The following is an 11,194-nucleotide window of genomic DNA, read 5'->3' as shown; positions in this document are numbered from 1 at the left end:
AAGCCAAACTTTGAGTGATACACCATTTTTTTTAAATGTCTAATGCAAGTAATAATGATGAAAGGAGGGATTTACAAGAGGTCGAGATCCGAGCAAGAAGTGATTTCACTTTACAAGCCATGCACCAACAATTTAAAAGATGGAACTTGCAGTTTCAAGAGATAAAGGATGTAATTGCTGAACAGAATGAGACAATTGGTGAAATTAGGCTAAATCAACATGTTGTACAACCTCCAAATAATCCTAGGAATCATAATAGGAGAAATATACCCCATGCCACTGTTGTAAATTAAGAAAATTATATAGATAATTTTGATGTCAATATAGATAGGATAGGGAGAGATAAGAGGGGACAACTAAATAACTTAGAAGATGACAACATTAGTAGCATAAAGAAGAAGATACCATCATTCAAGGGTACAAGAGATCTAGATTCGAACTTTGATTGCGAGTTGAGGCTATTTTTGATTGTGCTAATTATTCAGAAGGTAATAAGGTTAGGCATGCTGTTGTTGAATTTTTTGACTATGCTTCTATTTGGTGGAAATATCTTACAAGCGACAGAGAACAAGATGGAGAATCACCCATTGAAACTTGGGCTAAGATGAAGCGAGTCATGAAAAAGAGGTTTGTGCCTTCCTATTTTTAAAGAGATCTATAATGGCGTCTTCAATCATTAGAGAAAAGAGCCATGACTGTTGATGAATACTTTAAGTCTATGGATATGGCTATGATTCAAGCCAATTTCAAGAAAGAAGAAGAAGCTACTATGGCTAGATTTCTTAATGGTCTAAATAGACAAATAGCTGATGTAGTAGAAATACAGCCATATGTAACTTTAGATGAGTTGGTAGATTTAGCTGTAAATGTAGAAAAACAAATAAAAAGAAGGCAGCAAGTTAGGTCAGTGAAGAGTAGACCTAACACCATCTTTAAGAAACCATGGTCAAAAGAAGAAGAGACTTTTAAACCTCAAGAAGTGAATGGAAAAGGTAAAGTGGATGAAAAATAAGGAGGTAAATCTTTTTTCCCTAAGGTTTATAAGCCTTCTAGTTCTATTCAATATAATAAATGTCACGGAAGAGGGCATATGATGCTTGAATGCCAACTAGGAGGAACATTATAATAAGATAAGATGGAAACTATGAGAGTGAAAAAAGTGAGGAAAATAAAGAAGAAAGAGGTATGAGTGAAGACTATGTAGATGGTTTTATTAGGGTAGCTAATAGGGTTCTTAACACAGGATTTGAGAGTGAAAAAAATGAGAAAGAGGAAGAAAAGGGAGATGAGAGTGTCCCTTTAATGATGGTTTAGTTATTGTAGTTAGGAGGCTTATGTCTATCAATGTAGGAACCAATAATGAAGAACAAATCGAGAATATATTCCATACTAGGTGTGGGATAAAGGTCAGAACTTGTTCTGTGATTATTGATAGTGGTAGTTGTGCGAATGTGGTGAGTTCATACTTGGTAGATATGTTAGGACTTGCGTGCATGCAACACCCTAAGCCGTATAGAGTCCAGTGATTAAATGATAGTGGTGAAATGAAGGTCAGCAAACAATGCATAATTTTATTTAATGTTAGTAGGTTTGAGGATGATACCCTTTGTGATGTGATTCCTATGCAAGCTTGCCATATCTTCCTTGGTCATCCATGGCAGTTTGATAGGCATACTTTTTATAATGAAAGAAAGAATAGATGTTCTCTTGAGCTTAATGGAAAGAAGTATACTCTTTCACCTTTAACACCTTCTCAAGTGTTTGAAGATCAAAATAGGTTGAGGGAATCAATGGAAAAACAAAACGAAGGAAAAAAGTGAGCTTGTGAGAAAAGAAAAGACTTCTAGTCAAGAATTAGAAAAAAAAGAGGTGGCCAAAGAGACAAAAAGAGGGTTGAGTGAAAAAAGAGAAAGTTCTGGTGAGAGTAAAGAGGCTAAAGAAAAGAAAAATATAGTTTTTATATAAAAGCCAAAGAATGATTGAGTGTAAGGAAAGAGGGACTTCCCGTAATATTACTAACTTACGAAGAAGTCTTGATTAACTCTGAGCCATTAACATCTTATTTGCCAAGTAGCGTTTCTTCTCTTTTATATGATTTTAGTGTTATATTTCCTGAGGATATTCCTAAAGGTCTACCACCTTTGTGTGGCATTGAGCAACAAATTGACTTTGTACCTGATGCACAAACCCTAAATAGGCTAGCTTATAGGAGTAATCCTGAAAAGACGAAGGAGTTGCAAAAACAAGTTGAAGAGTTGCTTGAAAAGAGATTTGTTAGAGAGAGCATGAGTCCTTGCTCTGTTCTGTTCTATTGGTACCCAATAAGGATGGATCTTGGAGGATGTTTTTAGATCGTCAAGCTATCAACAAGATTACGGTATAGTATCATCATCCTATTCCACGTCTTGATGATATGTTAGATCAATTACATGGATCCAAAATAATTTCTCAAATCAATCTAAAAAGTGGTTACCATCAAATTCGAATAAATCCTGGAGATGAATGGAAAACTACTTTTAAGACCAAATATGGGCTTTATGAGTGGTTAGTTATTCCCTTTGGCTTGATTAATGCACCCAGTACTTTCATGAGATTAATGAATCATATTTTTAAGGATTTTCATGGAAAATTTGTTGTAGTTTATTTTGATGATATCTTGATATTTTCTAAGAATCTACAAAAGTGTATAGCCCACCTAAAATAAGTTTTTGGAGTTGTTAGAAAACAACAACTATTTGCTAATCTCAAAAAGTGTCATTTTTGTGTGAATCGTGTGGTATTCTTGGGGTTTTTGGTAAGTTCTCAGGGAGTTGAAGTAGATGAGGAGAAAATCAAAAAGTCAATTAAAGAGTGGCCTAAACCTAAGAGTGTAATTGAGATTAGAAGTTTTCATGGGCTTGCTAGTTCTTATAGGAGATTTGTGAGGGGTTTTAGTACCATTGCTGCTCCTTTGACTGAAGCTATTAAGACGGATAAGGTTTTTACATGGGGAAAAGAACAAGATAATGCTTTTATCTTATCAAAAGACCAATAGTGTTTTGCTTGGCTTTTTCAATTGCCTGATTTTTCTAAGTCTTTTGAAGTTGAATGTGATGCCTCTAGTAGAGGAATAGGTTGTTTTGATGCAAGATTCTAAGCCTATTGCATAATTTAGTTAAAACTGTCACGACCCAACCCCGTAGGCCATGACCGGTGCCTAAACTGGACACACCTGTATACCTGGCCAACTATACCTAGTCTGTCTCCTGATCACACTCAAAATACACCAACAGGTAAGAAAATATGCAAGCCAACAAGGCTATTGTAACCTGTGGGGTCGTTCCGTGATACACATATATGCGAACCGACAAGGCCGCCACGACACGGGAATGCCCTAAATCATAAGTCATATCAGCACAACTGTATATTCACGTATATGCAACTCAGATACTACTCATATACAGTTCATATACAGTGCACATACAACTTATATACACTTATATACACACACAACTTACATATGTACAACCCACATCCATATTCACAGACCTCTAAGAGTAAGAAAATAGTAACATAAGGCGGGACAGGGCCCCCGCCGTACCCGTGAACAAAACTAATCTGCACATCAGAGTTTAGTACCCAAAATCAGGCTCCAGCACAATGGATCACTCTTGGACTACTGAGTGGGACTCCTATGCTGGCAGATCCCCAACCTGTGCACCTGTACCTATGGGCATGAAACGCAGTCCCCCCTGAAGAAAGGGGGTCAGTACGATATATGTACTGAGTATGTAAAGTGTAACATAATAGAACTAGAAGTATATACGAAATAGAGGAGCAGGGGAACAAATTATCAAATCAGAAACATGTACCTGTACTCGATGAATAACAAAAGTATGCATGTTCAAATTATATCATATAGACGGCCCCTTCCGGGGTCCAGTGAATCACATCTGTAAAATCATCATGGCCCCAGTGCCATCACCACTTTATTCAAACCCATCATCATATATATACATACGTACTCGGTCCTCTAGTGAGGGGCTCGGTGAGTGATGCAGTGAATTGTGCACGATAATGTACCCGGCCTGGGACTCGGTGAAATAAGGGTTACAGTATACACGAGTAGAGTCATGAGTAACTATATGCAATTTAAATTGACACCAGAGACTCAACTATGTAAGAGGACTAAACTATCGTCTGAGGATTCAAGTAATAGTATAGTCATTCTAGCTGCCCTCTAAATGCCATTAGGGGCTACATTAATTAGCATCTCGAGGTCCCTAGATGTATACTAATGTATTACTATTTACTTAAGAACTCCAGAGTATTTGTCTTCGTATAGTCCTATGACTAGGAGTCCGTATATTCATTAAGTCCTCAGTATATTAACGATTCAAGGCAAGTAACTTAACTATCATAAAAGCTCAACATTCAAAACTGAATAAAAGACATTCAGGGATGGAATCACTTTAGAGATTATATCACTATTTACTTACCTCTACGACATGCCAAAAGAAGAGAAGAGATAGGCTTCACATACCTCTTATGGACTCCCCTTAATCGTGTTTACGTCGTTGTCCTCGAAACCTCTTTAACATGGAAGTAATGCAAGTACTATCAACCTTAGACTTTTCAGCAACTTAGACTACCCACGAGTATTCATAGAATTCATCCCTTCGCTCGCCTTCTCGACTAATCCTTAACTAGTTAAGGCGTTAACGGAAATCGGACAGCACCTCCCCTATAATCCTATATGAATTCCCAATCATGTCCTTAAAACCTAAAGCCAATGAACTACATAACCAAAAGCTTATATGTATGTATATTATAGCAACATTACACAATATAAACCCCAAACAATTCATTCGAAACTATGATACCAAAACTAGGGTTTTTATCCTTCCTTTCGTGAATTCTTTAATTGTGCAAAGCGGAGGGTCGTGTGGCTGAAGACAGAAGCTCCCACGACCTTATTAACTCATATTACAGCATCACAATACATCAACACACGACCAGCAGTCACACACCACAAGCACAACACATTATTTGATTACAATTCAACTATAGCAATTCCAATTCTGTTTATTTCGAATGTCGAACTTTTCCCGACTTTTCCCAACTTCCAGCAGCCCAGTAGGTGTTTAATACACCCTATAATAACATCATAAACTTCAAATTAGAGTTGAATACATTACCTTTCCCGGAATTGGCTAGAACTCACCGAAATTGCGCCTCGGAACTTTTTTAGCGCGATGTAACGCCGTGGCAGCTTGCTGACTGATTTTTGCTGCACCAAACTAGAATTATATACTACTAATACTTCCATATCATCGTGGTATACTCTAGGTAATTAATTTATGGAACCAAATCGGGACTTACCTTATTTTTTTCTCCTAAGCCGCAACGTTTTTCTCTCCACTTTAGGGTTTGTATTTTCTTGTTTTGGCTGAATTTTTGAGGAACAATCTGAAGTGTATTCTGTATATACACATATATATGTGGTCCTAGGGAGTGACACATGTTTACCCCTAGTGGTGACACGTGTCTAGCCCCTATTGGGCCACCGCATCCATGCGTTGAAGGAAAGGTTGCCACATGGCAGTAGGGCCCACCTCCCCCAAGCAGGTGGGTCACCTACTCTCTTGAGGTGCTGCCACGTGTCACCTCCTCATTGGCTGCCACACATCTTTTTTTTCTTTCTCGTGGTTTCGTAATCTCGTTTTATTTTGAGAGCCTATGTCATCCGTGCTACGCAAGCTTGGTATGCACTCAAATAGCTTAGGTATGTAAAACTTCTAAGTTAAGGGCGTACGTCAGTAAATCGAGTCCTACGACTCATCACTTGGCCTCCAACTCCTTCCGACTTCTCTTGACCCTATTTTCAACCTTCCCTACTATGGGGTGTCACATTCTCCCTTTTTAGAGTTGTTCAATTGGGTCGTAACTTAGGTGGCTCACATGATAGCCTCTAAGTAACTTAAGGAACCTTCCGAGTTCAAGAATGTGGGGTGCAACATCCTCCCCCCTTTTAGAACATTCGTCCCTGAATGTTAAATGCTCCTTCCCTTAAGACTTTATGTAGATTATAGAGAGGTTCCTTTCTTTTATGATATCACATACATTTCCATCCATATAACTAACATACAAGTTCTCAAGAATCGGGGTTACGTGTAGATATCGGAAACAGGTACAGATACCTGTGTCTCATGTCCTCTTCAGCTTTCCAGGTCATTTTCTCCCGATTTCTATTCTGCCACAGCACCTTAACCGAAGCTACGTTCTTAGTTCGCAATCTTCTAATCTGCCGATCCAAGATGGCGATCGGTTGTTCTTCATAGGCCAATTCTTCCGTGACATGGATTTCATTGATGGGATGTAATCGAGACGGGTCACCAACACACTTGCGAAGCATTGATACATGAAAGACTGGATGTACTTCTTCTAGATCTGCTGGCAAGTCTAGTGCGTAGGCAACCTTTCCTATTCGGTGATGAATCAGGTAAGGGATAATATATATTGGACTCAACTTCCCTTTCTTGCCGAACCTCATTATTCCTTTCATGGGAGATACTTTCAAAAACACCCATTCAGCTACTTAAAACTCCAATGGTCGATGTCGACTGTCTGCATATGACTTCTATCGACTTTGGGCAGTTAATAATCTTTCCCGAATAAGCTTTACCTTTTCCACCGTCTGTTGGACTATGTCTAGACCCATTAGTTGCATTTTGCCAACATCGAACCAATTGATAGGTGACCTACATTTTCTGCCATATAAAGCTTCATACAGCGCTATCTGGATGCTAGAGTGATAACTGTTATTGTAGGCAAACTCAATAAGTGGTATATGTCCTCTAGTGTTTGAATAATGCATTCGGCCTGCCCATCAGTTTGGGGATGAAACGTTATGCTAAGGCTTACTTTTGTTCCCAAGCCTTCCTGGAATGACCGCCAAAAGTGGGTTGTGAATTGGGCTCTCCTGTACGAAATAATAGATGTGGGAACTCCATGAAGTCGTACTATTTCCTTGATGTACAACTTCGCATAGTCCTCGGCTGAATATGTGGTCCTGGCTGGGAGGAAGTGGTCTGATTTTGTCAGCCTATCCACAATAACCCATATAGAATCCTGCTTCTGGGGAGTATGAGGTAAGCCAGTAATGAAATCCATGTTAATTGCTTCCCATTTCTAGGTTGGAATCTCCATCTCTTATAGTAGCCCACTCGGTTTTTGATGTTCAACTTTAACTTGCTGGCAATTCGGGCATTGGGCTACGAACTCTGCTATATCCTTTTTCATACCATCCCACCAATAAAAACATTTGAGGTCGTGAGACATCTTGGTTGATCCCGGATGAATAGAATAACGGGCATGATGTGCCTCTCCCAGTACTTACTGCCGCAAACCTGCAACTTCCGGTACATAAACTCTGCCTTGATATCGTAATATCTCACCAGCCGTGATTTCAAATAGAGTCTTTTCCTTTTGGAGAGTTTCATCCCTATACTGTGTTGGAAAAGGGTCCTGGTATTGACATTGTTTTACTTCCTCCATGATCGAAGATTCAGCAATTCACCAAACAGAAACCCTGTCATCGCCCGAATCAGCTAAGCGGACTCCAAGGCTAGCAAGCTGGCAGATCTCACAAATCATCTCCTTCCATTCCGGTTGTACCTCTGCCAAGCTACCCATTGATTTACGGCTGAGCGCATCCACATTTGCCTTCTCGGGGTGGTATAAAATATCAATATCATAATCCTTCAATAACTCCAGCCACCTTCTCTGCCGTAGGTTTAGCTCTTTCTACTTAAAAATATATTGGAGGCTTTTGTGGTCCATATAGATATCAATATGTACACCATACAGGTAGTGTCTTCATATTTTTAAGGCATGGATCACCGCTGCTAATTCCAGATCATGGGTTGGGTAATTCTTTTTGTGCTTCCTAAGATGTCGGGAGGAATAAGCTATAACTCTACCCTTCTACATTAGAACATATCCTAGCCCAACACCATAGGTGTCACAATAAATAACATAGCCGTTTAGCCCATCAGGGAGAGTTAGAACAGGAGCTTTAGTCAATTTTTCTTTTAACAGCTGGAAGCTTCGTTCACAGGCATCAGTCCATTAGAATTTAGCCGTTTTTTGAGTCAGTCTTGTTAAAGGAACAGAAATGGAAGCAAGCCTTTCTACAAATGTTCTATAGTACCCTGCTAACCCCAAGAAGCTACGTACCTTCGTAGGGGTTGTGGGTCTTGGACAAGCCTTTACAGCCTCAATTTTCTGCATATCTACATGAATACCATCAGTACCGATAATATGTCCCAGAAAAGCCATTGAAGTTAACCAAAATTTGCATTTAGAGAACTTTGCATACAATTTCTGGTATTGAAGTACCCCTAGTAGCACCCGCAAATGATCTGCGTGTTCCTCCTACGATCGTGAATAGACTAGAATATCATCAATAAATACGATTAAAAACAAATCTAAAAATGGTTTGAAATGTCAGTTCATTAGGTCTATAAATACCGCTGGAGCGTTTGTCATCCCAAAAGACATTACATTAAACTCATAATGCCCATACCGGGTCTGGAATGCGGTCTTTGGTATATATGCCTCTCTTACCCGCACCTGATGATAGCCTGACCGCAGGTCTATCTTCGAAAAACATTGGTCACCCTGCAACTGGTCAAATAAATCATTAATCCTGGGGAGGGGTTATCGGTTCTTAATTGTTACCTTATTCAGCTACTTGTAGTCAATACACATTCGCAGCGATCCGTCTTTCTTTTTCACAAACAACACTGGTGCTCCCCATGGTGATGTACTGGGCCTAATAAACCCTTTCTCCAGTAGGTCCCTCAACTGCTCCTTTAGCTCCTTTAACTCCGCGGTTGCCATTCTATATAGGGGATAGAGATAGGCTGAGTATCTGGTGGCACGTCCACAGTGAACTCTATCTCTCATTCTGGAGGGAGGCCTGGCAGTTCATCTAGAAACACATATGGATATTCATTAACCATGGGCAGCAATTGAAAAGTTGGCACCTCTGCTTCTAGATCGTGTACACAGACCAAATGGTAAATGTACCCCTTGCTTATCGTTTTCCTTGCCTTAAGGTATGAAATAAACCTACTTTTTGATGACGCTGTGTTTCCTAACCACTCGACAATTGGTCCGTCTGGGAACTAAAACTGAACTATTTTATGTTTACAGTCTACGTTGGCATGATAAGAAGCTAGCCAATCTATACCCATAATGATGTCAAACTCCACCATATCTAACTCTTTCAAATCAGCCAAGGTACGATGACCATACACATTTATCGGGCAATGTCTATATGTTTGCTTTACCACAACAGAGTCCCCTACTGGTGTAGCAATCTCAAACAATTCTATTAACTCAGGCTTAATTCTAATTCTACTAGCAACAAAAGGAGATATATATGATAAAGTAGAGCCTGGATCCATCAACGCATAGATGTCCTGAGAACAGATTGATAAAGTACCTGTGACCATATTCGGCGATGCTTCCTAGTCCTGCCTACTGGCCAATGCATATATATGGTTAGAAGGACCGCCAGAACTAGAAGCTCTACCACGGCCTCTACCACGGCCTGCTGATATCTGCATTCCCCACCCCATTGGGCGCATAGCCACAAAAGAAAAAGAACCCGTAATTGACCCTGTTGGCTGAGCCATACCACCTGGAGTACTTTTAAGTGGGCATTCCCTCTCAATATGGCCCTGATGGCCATAAGAAAAACACGCACCGATAGTCCAACGACATTCTCCAAAATGAGGCCTATTACAACAGAGACACTGGGTATGGGTGGTCTTAACTGTCGAGAACTCTGGTTCACCTATATACCTGAAGCTCTAGAGCCTTGTCCAACCCCTGAATATATAGTGCTTTCAACTCGTCCACCTGGAAACTGTGAAGGTACACTTCGAGCTGGCTGGGAGGGATACCTACCAAACTGCTGGGACCGCCCACTGCGAAATTCCCCTGGATAACTAACTTATTTATCCTTCTTAGGCAAACTTCTATCAAACTCTCTGTCAGGCTGATGCCTTCTATGTCTCTCTTCTAGCCCTTGGGCATACACTTGTACTTGGGCAATATCCATGCCTGACTGAGAAGCCATGTCCATATAACTATCAACCAAATAAATATCTAAGCCCATGACGTATTGATGCACTCTATCTGCCATATCAGCTACAACTGTGGGGGCATGTCTTGCCAATGAGTCAAACTCGAGGCTATAGTCTCGAACACTCCTGCCATTTTGCTTCAACTGTAAGAATTTATTTACCCTGGATCATCTCATTTCTAGAGGCAGGAAGTGGCTAAGAAAAGCCTCCATAAATTCATCCCATTCAGCTGGAGGAGCACCCTCGCCCCTCAATAACTCCCAAGACTCATTCTAGTTAGCGGCTACGTCACGTAGCCGATAGGAGGCCAATTCAACTGACTCAGTCTCCGAAGCCCTAAAAATTCGTAGTGTACGCTGCATTTGTTGAATGAATTCCTGTGGATCCTCTATAGTTCTCGATCTGTAAAATTCTAGAGGGTTATAAGCTAGGAAATCATGAACCCTTAGGCTGTCTTGTCTATTAGCATCATCTGGGCCATGCCTTTGAGCCTGTCCTGCCATTAATCCAGTCAGCAAGTGCACTACATCTCTCATAGCTGTATCCTCCACCCCATGCTATGGGACGAGATGCTCCTGCACTAGAGGTTCAGGATTAGCAACTGTTGCTGCCCTAAAATCCTCTAGAGGTAGCAGTGTAGTAGAGCTCGCTGACTGAAGTACGATCCTTGGCATAGACTGGGCACGGGCCATCGTAACTCTCGGGGTCTAACTAGTTTCCCCTGCTACTGACTTGCCTTTCTGGGTAGTGTTCGCTTTAATAGGAGGCATTACTGTAAACATATAACTCGGTTAGTGAAGGGTTATCCTGAAAGTATAGCTCTATCGCACGATCTAAGATAAGAAAAAGATAATATCCTAAATATCGTGTAGCCTCATGTTTATATATGTGGTGCACAACACACCAATAAACAAGCCTCTACTAGACACGGTCTATGGACACTCCAAGAAAGAAATGTTCTGATACTACTTCTGTCATGACCCAACCCCATAGGCCGTGACGGGTTCCTGAACTAGACATACCTATATACCCGACCAACTATACCTAGTCTATCTCCT

The 11,194-nt window shown here is 40.4% G+C and overlaps 1 protein-coding gene across 1 annotated transcript; it reads right to left on the bottom strand.

Annotated features, from left to right (window-relative positions):
• Nucleotides 1–6,133: 6,133 nt before the first annotated feature.
• Nucleotides 6,134–7,152, bottom strand: LOC129872424 (uncharacterized). The gene is made up of 3 exons (XM_055947417.1): nucleotides 6,904–7,152; nucleotides 6,665–6,740; nucleotides 6,134–6,552 (listed from the first exon to the last, which is right to left on the bottom strand). The coding sequence occupies exons 1-3, from the start codon at nucleotides 7,150–7,152 to the stop codon at nucleotides 6,134–6,136; spliced, it is 744 nt and encodes a 247-aa protein (XP_055803392.1).
• Between the last annotated feature and the right edge of the window lie 4,042 nt (nucleotides 7,153–11,194).

The sequence above is a fragment of the Solanum dulcamara genome, chromosome 11, assembly GCF_947179165.1.
Source record: "Solanum dulcamara chromosome 11, daSolDulc1.2, whole genome shotgun sequence".
Lineage (NCBI taxonomy): Eukaryota > Viridiplantae > Streptophyta > Magnoliopsida > Solanales > Solanaceae > Solanum > Solanum dulcamara.
Note: the sequence above shows the minus strand (reverse complement) of the source record. Positions and strands in the feature narration are given on the sequence as shown.